Raw genomic sequence first — 15,774 nt, 5'->3', positions numbered from 1 at the left:
GTTGATCCCGCTCGATCCCCTGTGGCCAATACCACGCTGCAGGCACAGGAGGAGGAGAGGTGACCCAGTGCTCAGATCGGGCTGCTGTTAGCGTGGCAGGCTCCTCGGGTGAGGGACTCTGTCCCCCTGCCCACTTGCAGGGAGTTTGATGAGGATGCAGCCAGAGGGCATCCAGCGCGGCTGTCCTACTGCAGCCGCTGGAGTGGCTTTGCTCTGAGCTGCAGCAGAGCCAGCTGGCGGTAGTAAATGGTGGAGGGGAGAGGTGTTGGCTCTGCTCCCACAGCACAGCCTTGCTAAGCCCTCAGCTAAAGACCAAACACATACAGCAAGTAGCCTTAGGCAGGTAGGTACTTGCACATAGAGTTTTATAAGCCTTTGAACCACTTCATACAAGCCATAACAGTCACAGTTCCTAATTTCCAGTGACAAAATCCCTCAATTTTCACGTTGTTTTCTTTGAGTCCCTTTAGAACAATATCGCTGCAGCCCCTCCCATCGCCTCCGCAGCACTTGGCTGTTGAAGGATGCTCCATCTCTTTCTCTACACCTGTTTGCAGTGGTTTAGGCTTATCCAAATGTGTCTCGGCCCCTTCGTGCAGGCTAAGCTGATAGTACTGCTGTGTAGAGGCATTACAGGAAAATTTCATGGTATGGTCAATGAAAACATCAAAGCCCATTGTAGATGTTAAAAGAGAGAGAGAATATTTCAGCTGGTTGGAAGGCAGACTCTGGAAATAAGTTACTTGCAGGCTCTATTATTACAATCCTGGCCTAGACAAGAATAATGAAGTACTGATGGAAGTTTTGCCAGAGCAAAGACTGCTGGGTTTCATACAGAGGAAAGATAGTATCTTCGTTTAGTTTTATTAGACTCTTGATACTCTGCCCATGTATTTTTTAATTCACCACAGTAAAATTCTAATTAAAGAACAGACTTTGCCTCCCATTAATATGACTTTAAAAAAAAACACACACACAAAAAATCACATTTTTAACAATGCAGCATCTTCTTTTTAAAAAAAAAAAAAAAACACTTAAAAGAAAAGCAGCCAGTGTTGTACAGAATGTTGTCGCTCCCTTATGAAGTGTTTCATGCTTTTAAACTCCTTGTAACATCTACAGTGTCGGTAGAGTTAAAGGCTCATTAAACTGAGCAGTAATTTCTGCAGAAAGAAATAGGAAGTCTTCGATTTTTTTTGTGTGTTCTAATTTTCACTTCTTTTGAAGCCTCTGTCAAAATAGCTCATGTTGGAAAGTCTGAAAACAACACTTTGATATCTGTCAGGAGTAGATGATGTTCTTCCATTTTGCTGCTTCCAAAATACATTGACTTCATTATGGGATTTGACCAGGCAGACATCCAGATAATGCAACTCTTCCTTTACTTGGAGTGATTTTGTTTTCATTTGTCCAGGCAGAAATGTACTACTAGGTAACTGTCCTAATCATTATACAGAGCACTGTGGGAGTGTTCTTTAAAGAAGGATTACTTTGGAACGAAAATGTTTCCTCAGAGGATGTTAAACAAACTGCAGGGTCTCAAAAGTAGTGTGATTGAATTAGGTACCACATGTTGGGGAGTCATTGACTAATGTGATCATCATCTGAGATTAAATCATGGCCTAAATCAGCCACATGTTTCTTATCTGATTCAGACAATGAACTTCAGAGAGAATCAGTACAATCTTTCCTGGAGGATGAGAAAATGTCCTCCTCTTCCTAAGGAGAAAAAGAAAAAAGAATAAAAAGTAGATTAATTTCCTCCTGTAAGTAATAATCTATCCATTTTGGGGAAAATCAGCTGATGTTCCCTTCCCATCTTTTCGTTTCTGTCCGATGAAGACTATCTACAAACTTGGAAAATGAGGCTGACTGCAAGTTTTGTCAGCCCCCCGTTAACCTCTGGTTCTCGCCACTTGGGCAGATAGTTTTACAAATGCATATTTACACATGCAAAATATATTCTCTGGGCAGCCTTAGAGATGTAAACACCGAGACGGGCTTTTTCTTTGTTGTAGTTGTGTATGCTGAGACTGGAAGTCTGGCATCGGAGATAAAACCGCCGGTGAGTTCAGAGCATACACCACTGCACAGAAACCCATGTTTAGGAACCTTAAGGCTGCAAAGATACGGGCTCAGAAAACAGAAAATGCCAGGGCTTGTAAACAGTAGCCTGTGCTCACATCATGAAAGGCAATATCGTGATTCATAGGCACAAACACTGAATTACTGCTGCCCTTCCAACCTTTAATCTGACATTTTCTGATTTTTGTGACACCAACTTCATAAGTCAAATGTTTTATTTATATATCATGTTCCCTGGTCTGCTTGTTTTTCCCTGAAAAGCAAATGGAGAATATGAAAAATTCCATCAAGAGTGTCATCAGGCTGCTATACACATGGCTCATCAGCATGGACCAGAACAAACCTCTGACATGTGGGTAATGGACTAGGAGCAGAAGACTGTCATCCTCCCGTGGACCGCTTACTGCATGGGGATTAACGAGCCAGCGGCCCATGGCTGCTACAGGAACAATTGCGAGAGAAGTCCAGCTACGCCCCTGAAGCCTTTAATTACAGATTGCTTTTAATATAGATGAAATCTTAGCGGAGTGTAGCTAATGAATTATCCAGAGGTGGCACCGAGTGTCTGCAAATTGCATTTTTTATAACTTAATCAGGTACAGGTAGATTTGCACTGAGGCATTTCAGGCATTTGTGAGAACATTTCTCAATGGATTTTCTGGAAATCTGGGTTATTTTGAGGACAGTCGTGGTCCATAAACATGTGCTGGAAATCCTGAGGATAAACAGTCTTTAAAAGATAAACAGTTTCTTGGTTTAGAATCAATGTTTGGAATCAAGCAGATCAGAAGTGATCTCAATATATGGCAGACTCCCTTAGCAGCGTGTGCGTTCCTCGCACTGCCAGCCCGGGAGGGACACATAGCACGGCTCAGAGCCAAACGCAGCGTAGCGTGATCTGTCGTAGTGAGAGGGTTCCCTCTTCACAGACCTTGTTTCAAACCTATTGCAGCTTTGGCTTCTGTTTTCAAAGGTGTTGAACTGTGCCAGAATGAATCATGGCTGCACAGTGAATAGATACCAGCTCAATACAGGGCCTATAATTTTCCTATTGCGCTAAGTACAGGGAATAAAAAGCTAATTGATTATTTTAATTTTTTATTCACTGCATCCAGGCGTATGTTCTAGCTTTTGCTGTTTCTTTTCCCGGTTGACATTAGGTAAGCCAACCATTTAAACCCAGTCAGATTCCAAAACTGAATTAGGGAGGGGGAAAACAGAGGTGAGGCTGCATCTTACCTTAGTTTGTACTCATATACTTATTGTACAGTATTACAGTTATATGAAGAGGAAAATCTATCCCTAAATTCCAAATAAACTCTAACATAATCCATCTTAAACTGTGTCCTCCTAGATTTAGCAAGTTCATTTTGTTTACTGTTTGCCTTTTTTAAGGGCTGGTATTTAAACCTTTCAAACTCCGTTTGGAAATATGCCAGAATATTGATTGTTGACTGTGAGCTACAATCTGCGCTTTAATTCACTGCAAATTTGCAGAACATTCTTTTAAAGTATGGATTCGCTGAAGATTGCCAACAGGCAAACATGGTCCTGGGTCCTCAGACTGAGAAAAGCAACCACTTGACTTTTTCAGCCGTGTCTTCTGCAGGACATTGATGAATGTCCCACTGACTGTGCACACCTGGAGTACAGGACTGGTCACCAGCTATAAACATAGACACACACAGGCTTGTGCTAATGAGAGCAAAATAAGCAGAGACCTGAAGATCACTGCTGCTGGTGCTGCTGTGATACAAGATGCTGGTTTTGTGTTAGTAGTGTACCTGTGCTGTGATAGAAAAGCACTGGAAGAGCACTTCTGACTCTCTTGTTGGGTTAAGTCCCTTGATAAATGGCAGCTCTTCCTTGGAAGGCATTTTATTCATCTGCTAACTTTTCAAACTTGTGTGTTTGCTTTGTCTATGTCCAGCTTGCACCACTGCCCTAAATACTGGTTCTCTCTCTTAACCCAAAACAGAACAATTCAGTAATCATTCCTAGAGGGAAATACAGCCACTGGGGAGGGAAGCAGCCCTTCAACGTGTCCTTGTTGTACTTTTAACAGGACAGAACTGGTGGCAGGATGTCATGCACAGCTATAGAGGAGGATATGCAGAGCCTGCTGCAATTAGCCCTCATTTCAACACGCCACTGAGGCTCCGGGGTGGAGGGAGAGATGCAGAGAGGAAGCAAACACTTTGTGCTGTGTTGAGCAACCTTTCCACGCAGGGATGAATCTTTCACCTGTCATGCGCTACCATATGCAGACAACTGTAATTATGCTTAGGCACCCAGCATCATCCTTTACAGAGTTATATTCATTTTTATTGGTGGCAATTAATCTCTAGTCATATTTTCGAAGGAGAAAAAGTGAGTAAGTTGGCAGGTTTGCCAGGGAAGGGTAGCATGTGACCTGAAATATGGCAGCTCCCTTTAATGCAGCATCTCCCAGGAGAGCGCTAGCTATTTCAGGCTCATCTCTCATGGTATTGACAAACACACATGGAGTCTAAAGGGAGCATTTGTACCTTCCTGACATCACCACTCTCAGGTTGCTTCTCTTATTGATGGTATAGTTAAAGTCTCTGTATCATTTTGACATTTTTAATGGCATATGCATTTACAGTGTAGCTCTTGTGTAAGCTTTAATCAGCTTTCTGTTCACATATTGTTGCTATTATTATTTATCTCTATTATGGTAACACATAGAGGCTATCAACAAGAGTAGGATTAGTCTGTGCTAGGGCTTGGACTGTATTTTAAAATGGTCTCTGTGCTCACAGGAGAGGTGGTGCTGATGATCCTCAAGTGCTGCAGGCTGCCATGGCATTGAGGCTACTTTGCTGAGTATCTTGATACTGAAACTGCCATCACACACCAGCTAGGACTTACCATACTGACATATAGAGAAAAATGTGTCCCAGCTACTGAAGTCTTTTGTTTCTTCTGTTTTTTATTATTTTAGCTGGAACTACTAGACCTCAACCCTGTGGCTAGTTATGCACTTGAGTAGTCTCACACATGAGTGGTCCTATTAAGCTCCGTGGAACTACTCATATGAATAAGTACTGGGATTTAGTTTATCAGCTCTCTATCTCTGTCTTTGTAAAGGTACAGAGTTTGCCACAGTGCAGATCTCTGTGTTATCACAGTATAAATATCACATAATGTCCCAGTGAAATCACATAGGTAAAGAATTTACTTGCAGCTCCAGTCTGTCACTGCAAAATGGGGCTTGAAAGAAATAAAATTTAAAAAGAAAAATGTTGATAAGCTTTGAGCAACAAGGATCTTATTTTCATGTTAGATTACGGCAGTGTAAAATCAAGTGAGCATGATATTCCATGATCACAAATTTTACACTAGCAAAAGGCCCCTGAATCTCACTCATTTCCCTTTGCAATTAATCAGTAGTAGATGTATTGCTACTGCATGAGATAGCCCTGCTCATTGTGGCCTGTACAGGGCTTGAACTGAGAGCTAAAGCAGAAAATCTTTGGCATCTGAGCTAAGACTTAAATCTAGAGGGGGCCACCTCATCGTTTTGTGTACACATGATCCCATCAATAGAGAGAAAATGGGCTGTTTGCCTTGGTTATACACACATGCTATGGCTCTGGTTTTGAACCATTTAGAGAATTATAGTGAAAACCTTCTTGTAGTTTTAAGGACATAAAAAGGAGTCCAACAACTGCGAGGGCTGTATCAGGCATTGCAAATGAGACATGGTACAAGCCCCATCTTGGTTCTAGTTCTGTTTTTTCTGTGTCTTCCATGAGCACTCAGATGTACTTTAATTCTCATTTTATGTCCTCTCACTAATAAATCCCCATGAAATTCACATTCTTAGTAGCTATCTGGTATGCCAAGCTGTTTTATTTCACAGATAATTAAAACATGTTGGCTAGCTACTTTGGGCTAAACGTACTGAATGTTGCAATGTGTGCTTGCTGATGCCTTGTGCCTTTGGAAAATCTGTCTGTCAGCTGGTTTTCTGGTCACTGCAGGCTTCTTTTATTATCCAAATTATATATATTTTTTAATGATTTTACAACCAATTAGAGGAATTTCTGCTCTTTCCTGGAGCATTTTGTTCTTCCTTTTGTCTAGATCGTGGAGTGAAATTTGGTACAGGGAGAAAGCAAATGTGACAAAGTATAAATAGTAAGTATGTGTTTGAATAAGATTAGACTTACATAAATGGAGCTGTGCTTGGGGCAGACACCATAAAAGTGAACCAAGTAGCTTGAGCTGATGTTGGGAAATGGTTTTCCCATCCTATAAAAGGTTTGCTTTCTCCTTCACTTTCTTCCAAAGTGAAAAGCACAAACCAAGCAGACAAATCCGATGGTTGGAGCACTCATCTGCAATGTGGAAGACGAAGATGTAAGTCATATCTTCTAACAGTGTTATCATTTCTATTAGGCAATTAATTGCAGCTGGAGTTGCATCAGCGCTGAGCACCCGGCAGTCTGGCAGTCAGGGCGCCAATACCAGGTGGGGTAAGGTAGGAAGCGAGTCCCTGCGTCAGGTAGGGTCAGGTTTGATTCTTGCATTCCCCGTGCCAAAGGCTACTGGCTCTGCTTGTGTGCTTCAGACTTTTGCCCTTTGCAGAGGTGCAGAACTGCATCTCTTATTTTTCAAGTTCTGCAGAAAACAAATCAGTATTTCTGGAATGGAAATTGCTGGGAAACCCCAGCAGCTCCAGCAGATTTGCTCCCTGCCCCCCAAGAGGGCTTGCGGAGTCTTACCAAGTGTCTACGTGAAATAAAGATAGATCGTCTCTTTCCCCAGATTCTCAGTAATAATTTAAGACTTATAAAGAGTAAGATTTCGTTTGCTTGGCTCCCAGTGGTGTTAGTGAGGAACTATCATCCCTGCTTACAGCAGTGGGAGAAATGAGGCAAAGCAATAAACTGTCTTGTGTGAGGCACAAGCAGGATTATGCACAGCAGCACATTGCACGCTCTGCGGGACCTGAAGCTGTGTCTGTCCACGCATTGCTGCCAGCCCCTGCAGATCATCCACTTGGAGACCCTGGAGTTCTCTTCTCTCAGGTTTATTTCGGCCTTTGACACTGGTGCTCACACAAGTCTGTAAATTGATGATCAGCAGTGTTAATTGAAGAAAACCTCATGCATCTCTTTTCCTGCTGAATATCCTCAGACTGACCAATGGGTATCCAACTTCTCAAGAAGGTGAAGGACAAAAAGCTTGCCAAAATTAACTGAGAAATGTAGGTGTCCATTGTAGGTTTATAGCCAAATACTGTAGCAGTCAAGGGCTATGAAATGTGTAGGACAGGAGCTTCTGGCTTACGTGGTGTTTACATTTGCCTTGCACAGTCTGGAAACAGAGATCCGGCCCTGAGAAGCAGCGAGTGTCACCTGGGGATTAGTTTACATGTTTGCAAATAAAAGAGTTCGTGAAGACAGCAGTGTCGCTGGGATTACACCCTCATTTCCTGCATGTCAGTGGATTTTACACTGGCAGAAGAGTTTTTGCTGATATAATTGAAATCAGCTCTCTGAGCACAACCAGCTGTACTTGGAACATGATCTGTAACTGTGTCTTTAGCAGAGATTTTGCCAGCAGCTCTATTCTGAGCAGCAGGCACAGCTACGTTAACAGGTTGGGAAGAGGAGGGTAGGACTCCTAAAGAAAACTTTGGTTTTCTGCTGACCATTTACAGAGGAAATCTTAACCCCTGGATGTTTTCTCTAAGCTATCTGGTTTGTATGCATAAATATTAAACGGGTGTTTTGCAGGTGCTGATTACTGTTTCTATAGCAAATCATGTTCAAGCTGCTTCTGTACTGCTGACTTCCCTCTCTCATCCTGCATATGGTCCATAAACAAGGAGAGATCAGGCAGGATTGTCATGTGAAGGGTTCTCACTGTGCATAAATGCCTTTTGTAGAGAATCTGCTCTCTGTGTCAATGGCCATGGGCTTTGGTGCCCTTCTATAATGCTAGCACACATTGCTAGTGGCACAGAAATGACCTGATGTTCACACTCCATACCTTCATTCCTAAGCCTGGGCTAAGCAGCCTCGAGAAATCTCAACTTCTTTTCTGCCTTGTCATCTTTTTAGTCCAGAAAAATAAATAATTAAATAATAAAAACCCCACCGAAGGAGAAAGTCTTCTTTAGATTATCATATTTATTATCTTAAGGGAACAGTGCAAAGAAACAATATTTGATAACATTATTAAATCTACAGGACTTGCTTGGCAATTCTACCAGTCATTAACTACACTGCAGTCAGGATGTGATCCTCTGTGTCTAATTCCACTATAAATTCATTCCTTCCAGCTATCTAAGAGCACTAAGAAACAGGATATTAAAAGATTTAGGTCCTGATCCAATAAGGGTGTTAAACAAGTCCTCGTATTTAGGTGTATAACTGATGCTCTTGTCTCCTTGCGTGCTGAAGTACACTGCTGGCTCAGGGGGAGTTTTAAAAAGTCTGAGGGCCCTTTAGAAAGTTTCTGCTATTAGCAGTGTCTCTTTGTCTGCTTGCCAACCCAAGCAGAAGAGGCTGGTATGAGAGGCTTGCAACACACGTACCCGATCATCTTGGTAACTGCCCACGTGTTTTACAGGTTGCGACAGCGATCACTGGGGACCCCACTGCAGCAACCGCTGCCAGTGCCAGAACGAGGCCCTCTGCAACCCCATCACGGGCGCCTGTGTCTGCGCAGATGGGTACCAGGGCTGGCGCTGCGAAGAGCTCTGCGACCCCGGGAGCTATGGCAAGGGCTGCCAGTTCCAGTGCCAATGCCACAACGGAGCTACCTGCGACCACGAGACAGGAGAATGTCACTGCGCTCCCGGATACACGGGGGTGTTGTAAGTTGGATGAGAGGTGTCTTTTACTCTGCATCATTTAACAGCCTTGCTTTGACTGCTTTTAATGCAGTGAGTAATTGGCAGAACTTAAACAATCTACATATTATGCACTTTCCTATGTAGAAATCAGGTAACAGAATTTCAGAGAGGCTAAATAAAGGAAATCTCCTTTTTTTTGCTGCTAATTATACCTGTCTGCATACCAAAATAAAATTTACTGCTAAAGTGAATTTAAAAATCCATGACATTTTGCAGCTTGTACAACTGTAGCTATTCCTAATTTCGGTATGCGAGCACAATCCAAATTACAGTCCAGTTTTTATAAGCAAATGGACATTTTACTCATTAGCTATCCAGTTCAGTATCAAATGGGACTTACCATCTCTGATTTATTTGAGTTTCAATCTAACTGAGGAAGTATTACTGTTAACTATATCAGCTTACTATCTAGGGGGTAAATTTTTAGCATAGTGAGGAGGGATTTAGTGGTGTGACTCCTATTAACTTTAACGAGAATCATGTAGCTAAATCCCCATATACCACACTGAAGGTTTACCAGTAGGATTCACAAATTCTGCATATTAATTTTAGGACAGCAAGCAATAGTTCCTTGTTTAAAATTGCCCACAGTGTAACATCAGTACTCATTAGAGATCTTTCAGTAGCTTCAGAAGTAATTATGTTTTTCAAAATTATTTACGGGGAAAGGAGAATTTAGTCACTGAATTTGCTCAGAGATCTATTACAGGTGACTTAATACTTCTGCAATCTAGTATTGTTTGTTGGCCTGCATGAAGGAGAAGGTAAAAATAAAGATAATATTAACCCTCATAAATAAGTGATACACCTTTTGAATATTTTATTTAGTACCTGATTTCCTCCTAGCCTTATGACCTCAGTCCTGAAAGCACTCACTGCTAAAGCTTCTGCTTACTATCAGGAGTGGTCCTATTGACATTACTACGCCTGCTCTCAGCAGTGTGTACATGCAGCAACACATTGTATGAACATCCTCATCAAAGGACAATCAGTTATAGAAAAGAACTGCTGTGATTTCAGAACCTGGAATGAGAGAAAGAAGCAAAGCTGAAAAGCACCAATGTGTAAAGGCCTAGGAGATGCTGTGTTTTGCAGGGACAAGACTTACATCGTCCCCCCATGAACACTCAGAGAGACCCAATGAGCTTAAATAGCCTTTAAATGATGATGAGATCTTGCCAGCCTGTTATACATTGCAAATGATAGCATTTTGTAGTGGCTGAAGAAATTTCAAACAATTTAATTCCATCCTCTTATTATATTTGCAGCTTCTGTTGTTGCTCTGCCACATAATTTACATTGGGGCTTCATCTAGCAGCACTTACTTACCTAGACAATTTTCAGGGATGTGAGTTGTCCTTTGAGATTGGTGGCATGCGGTGCCTACATACAGACTGCATTCATGCATCAGCCTTGGAGTACTGGATCCATGGCACATAAATAACCCCAGCAGAAATAAAAGAAATCTTGGCTAATTGGTAATGCCAGCCAAGGCTTACTGAGGTTTCATAATTTGCATAAAGACTCAATTGATGGCCTGTGTTGTGGATTTTCCTCATTTGCTATTTCCTGTAAGTTCTTTTAAATGATCTCTCTGATTTTTGTTTCTTCTCCCTCCATGAAGTTGCGAAGAGCGCTGTCCCCCAGGCAGTCACGGAGCTCAGTGTGAATTGCGCTGCCCTTGCCAGAATGGGGGAGTCTGTCACCACATCACTGGAGAGTGCTCCTGTCCTCCTGGATGGATGGTACGTAGGTTATTCATGCTCATTCATCATTTAGAGCTTGGCATGGGAAGTTAACTCCTCACTGTCTCGGCACACACCTTCCCTGCGTGCTTGTGGTGTGTATCTTCTATTTCTTGTCATGTCCTCTAACAGTTCTGAAAGTAGAACTGCCTTTGTTGTGTGTGCACAGCACTTAGGCCACTAGTCTCTGGCTGGTAGCTACCATTGTAGAGTTAAACAAACAATAGTAAAAATGCAACAACTACTCATTGCACTTCTCTGTGGGAGGAGAAGAAAAAATGCTCTCCAAATTACAGTTCTTTGGAATATTCCCTGCACCATTAGACACTGCGCTCACACGAGATAGAAAGCTCAAAGCCCAGCTCAGCATTGTAAGAAACACTGCACTGGTTCCCTTTCAGGAAATGAGGAGAGGGAGAAGTCAAGGGGAATTCAATGGCTCCGGCAGTCGTTAAAGCAAAAGGAATATACGCAGGGAGACAGAGACCAGTTCAGTGCCCCGTCCTTACTCAGGCATAATTCCCATTGAGTGCAATAGATTTGCTTGCATCAGGGGTCACCCTAGAGAGAGCAAATTACCCTAACCTTTAATCCTCTGTGTCAAGAAAGCAAGGCCAAACATTTTAAAAGTCCTTAACTTTATCAATAATGTGATAATTAACTCTCTCGGGGCTTGCCAAGTCTCACAGGCCTACATACCATTTAGCTGAGCTAAGTTTCCTGGCATTTTTCCCATATCTGACAATTAGTCTCTTGGCAAACTTGCTGGATATTAATGCATGCAAGTACTGTGATTTTCTATTTTAATACAAGGAAGACCCTGATGTCATCGTACAACTGACTTCTGATACGGCCCTTATACCCATTAAAACATTTGGGGACTGAGCGAGATGTTTATGTTCCTTTGGATTGGTGCAGCAAATGCTGCCTTCATTTGGGTTCTCAAGAATGTTTGATCACTCACCTGCTTTTAGGTAAAACATGCCAACCATGAGACTCGGGTGGCTATCAGGCAGCAACACAAGAGAGAACATTGCTGTGCAAACTTTTTGGTGGCAGCCATGTACTGAGAATCTCTCTCTGCCTAACAATGATGGCCAAGGTGATGATGGTAACACTGCATTTCAAACGACAAAGTAGCTGAAACTTTTCAGAAACTAAATAAGACAATGACACCTTGCCCTGAACTGGCATGCAGTGGAGAGGAAGAAAAGGTTCCTTCCTGGAGAATACTTTCTAATGCATAAAGGAAGCATTCCAATATTTTGCGGGGCCTGTCAGTCTATTCTGGCAGTTAACCTAAGGACCGAGTAGTAAAGTGATTTAAATCAGCTCCCCTAATCTTCTGTGTGCCAACATTTCTGAGGATATGAGCGATTTTGCTGTACTCTTCCTTACTTGTATTTTATCATCTGGAGTTCTCTTTTTTTTTTTCCTTTTCCTTTTTTTTTTTTTCCAAAGTTACAAAGTCACTGAAGAGATTTAAAAATAGAGCAGGAAATTTTTAGAGGTCTTTTAGGATGCAGTGTAGACCCTAAAGAAGAGCCACAGCACCAGAGCTGCACAGCAGCTGTATTCTGGCCCACTTCTGCCCTGTTCCTTACAGCTTGGAGTCTTTTCTTTGCATTTTTAGTGGCCCAGAGAGACTTTCCTGAAAACTGTGTTGTTGGCTGCTCTGTCCCCAGAGAAACCCTAGAGTTAACAATTGATGTTTGAAACAAGCTTAACTGAAAATTGAAGAGAGAAATCAAGTATTCTGGGGGAAGAAACTGAAATTATAAGTAAAAGCACTCAGCTTGTAAATGTTGAGATTTTAAGTATAAAGGGTCTCTCCAGGGTTTTAATGAAAAGCTGGTAATTCAGTACACAGGGAGAGAAAAAATATTTTTTCATGCTATAGTTTTAACTCTTGGTGGATGGAATGGTTTGTGAAGTGAGACACAAGTGGGCTGTAAATGAGCGAGAGAGAGATGATTGCTAGACAGCATTCATTTTATTTCACACCCTAGATAGTCCTTTTTTGACACCAGGAATTTTACTTGCTGATTTTGAGGCTTGAGACTGCACGTACGTGTTGAATATACCATCATGTTGGAAGTAGAGAATTCTCCCTGGATTTATGCGAGTGCAAATCCACTTGGATTTTATTGCTTCTGGGTGAGCTGTGACTTTTATCCCTTCCTGGGGTAGACTTATTAACAGCAGCTCAGTTCCCTCAGGGGCTTGTCTGTCTCTGGGATACAGAAGAGGAGGCAAGAAGTTGAATAGAAGGAAGTCCGAGGGTTCTTAGGTTCTTCCTTGGATCTGCCATCTTCAGAGCCTGGTTATTTTATTACTTACAATATTCCTTTCCTCCTGCTTCCTCCCAACGCATGCAGACTCTCCAGAAGCATAAAAAGTTGTACAAACTGTGGCCTGTGGGAATTTATTGTCTCATGTTTTTTTTTACCAAGTGGATGGTGGCTAACAGCGCATTCTGTTGAAAGAGTCAACAAAATGGGGCTTCCAGCATTCTGCAGCGATGGGCTTTTTCCACTTCTGCGTCTTTGTGGGTGTGGGAGTTAGTGGGTGGCTGCTTTAGGGCCTCATCAACAATTTACAGCTTTAATTCTATACATCTCTCTCATTTGCAGCATTAAATCCTCCAAGCACTCTCGGGAAGTGGGGAGGGAAGTTAAATTCAGCTCTTACAGCGCTTCTCAGAAACACTTCTGAAGGACTAGATTTCCATGCTCAGGAAAGCAGCAATCTTTCCTCGCATGACAGAACGTTTGTCGCTAGCAACACACCCCGTTTGACGCCAGATTCCATTCTCGAGGCTCTGCATCACGGTGCCATGTTAATACAACACATCCTAATGTGCTAATCACTTCTTTCTCATTCCCTGAAACCTCCGCGCTTGATGAAGTTTGTAGCTGGGTCTATTTTTCTTTCTGTCTTGGATTTTAAAAATGGGGCAGGAGGACGAGGAGAAGACAGTAGAGCAGAAAAAAAAAATCTTTTATTTGCTGCAAAATTGCAATAATATAGCAAACAATGTTAAAAGCAGAAACTGGTGGTATCAGAGCCTTAAAAAAGCTGCTGATGGGGTGAACTTTGCGGATTAGATGTGTAAGCAGCAGGAAACGGTGGTCTGACATTTGATCCTCCAGAGAAGGATGTTTTGGATTCCCTTAGTACATATTAATGCAAAAAGTTTGCCTGAAGATTCTCTGGGCTCCGAGGGGATGCATCACAGAGTATTGCTTTCTCATCATTTGTTGATAGAAATCCTGTTCTTTTTGAGACATGAGGAGAGAAAGTATTTATTATCAAGATAAATGGGCGCTTACATTTTCAGATATATAGCACTGTGTATTCCTTAAGCCCGGAGACACCATTTTTTTAACACTGTAATCTGAATGTTCTTGAACCAAGGCCAAGCTGTCTATTTTACAGCCAAGGAGCCACCTATCACTGGCTGGGAAAGTCTTGAAGCATCTATTTTATGGTTACGTTGAAGAGCAGCTTCTCCACTTCGGGGTTGTGGATCCTGCTGAACTTCCCAAACTCTGGAGAAGGGAACCCCAATGAGTGAAAGCAGCCATTAATGCTCCTGTGTTATGTTTTGTATAGCTTTTGTCTAATATATGCTTTTTTTATTCAAAACACCTTGCCTTGGGTCTTAGTCAGGGAAATAAGACTTCTGGGAGATTAAAACAGAAAAACAGGGACAATCAAAAAGCACATTTCTGTCCAACACATTGCGCTGTGCATGGCACTGGCAGCAGCTTCACTTGCAACCATTGCCAAACGTTTTCCAGTGTAGGACCCCATCTTCAGATCACGCACTGCCAGAATGGTTTTGGCTGAAATTATTCAGCTGGATGCCAGCCTCGGATTTTATGTTTGCTCACATAAAAAACCATTTATACAACTTCTAAGAAAGTCTAGGGAAATCCTTGTGAGGCCCTGACACTTGGCAGGGAGCATTATATGACACCTGGAGGAAAACCACCTGAATTTGGCAGGTGATTCTCCAAAGAAACTGCCCATGGGAAGCGTTCTCTGCCTTGGGGATGAAGAGCTGAAGCAAGGCTTGCCCAGCAATTGCTTTTCCTGCTGAGCAGTGCCAGGGTGCACAACGAAGAATGACCAACTGTCTGTTCCTCACTCAGGGATGATTACGTGGGGAGGGAAAGGAGGAAACAGCTCAGAGATGGGGATTTGATGGGTCAGGACGAGAGAAAGCTGAAAGGGAGTGTGCAACCCAGATTTTGTGTGGACAGGAATAAAGAGGGAGGAGAGCAGAAGGCTGAGAGCATGAAATGGAGGAAGATGGTAGCCACTGAGATGTGGAATTGAGGTAGGTCAAGGAGTGAAATATGGCACCAAGGTTGAGGATGAATAGCTGAGGGATGTTGGATGATGCATCCAGCCAGTGTTGAGGGATTAGGCAGATTTTCTACTGCAAAACTACTTCTGGCCAAAAGGCTGCCACACTGGTAGTGTGGAGCATTCAGTTGTTTCTCTGTCATCACTGGAGTCTTTCTGCAACTGTCCCAATCTCTTCTTCCCACCCTGCCTCTTCCACAGCTTGCCAAAAGCACTGGCATGTGCCACTCTGTGGTGACTGAAGAGGTGAGGGTAAAGAAGTGGGTAGGAATTCATTACGTTATGACCGTTGACTGAACTATTGCTCTCTCTGCAACCTTACTAGGGGCTGGTGTGTGCACAACCGTGTCCTTCTGGAACATTTGGAATTAACTGCAGCCAGGACTGTCCGTGCCACAATGGAGGACACTGTGATCCTGTGACAGGAAAATGCATCTGCACACCTGGATATGTGGGAGACAGGTAAAAATCAAAACTGCAAAGCCTTTACTTTTAACCATCAGTTGGCAATATTTATATCCCTTCTAGGACAATCTTACTCTCAGAAAAGCGGTGTTATGCTCCTCTTGCTGCAATTAGGTTCATCTTTCTAAAGCAGTTCAAACATTATAAATGTGGCAATGTTATTACTTTTTATTGGCAATGCTCTCCATTTACAGTTTTTTTAATATAACTTTT

The 15,774-nt window shown here is 42.4% G+C and overlaps 1 protein-coding gene across 3 annotated transcripts in view; it reads left to right on the top strand.

The window, feature by feature from the left end:
- Nucleotides 1-15,774, top strand: part of MEGF11 (multiple EGF like domains 11) — a 199,476-nt gene that overhangs the window by 98,583 nt on the left and 85,119 nt on the right. For all 3 annotated transcript variants that reach the window (XM_082769562.1, XM_082769563.1, XM_082769561.1), the window contains 3 exons: nt 8,692-8,938; nt 10,602-10,722; nt 15,422-15,558. In XM_082769562.1, the coding sequence (XP_082625688.1) occupies nt 8,692-8,938; nt 10,602-10,722; nt 15,422-15,558 (505 nt within the window). The remainder of the gene's footprint in view (nt 1-8,691; nt 8,939-10,601; nt 10,723-15,421; nt 15,559-15,774) is intronic.

Source organism: Aythya marila, assembly GCF_965140915.1.
Source record: "Aythya marila genome assembly, chromosome: 11".
Taxonomy (NCBI): domain Eukaryota; kingdom Metazoa; phylum Chordata; class Aves; order Anseriformes; family Anatidae; genus Aythya; species Aythya marila.
This window is presented reverse-complemented; position numbering and strand designations above follow the sequence as displayed.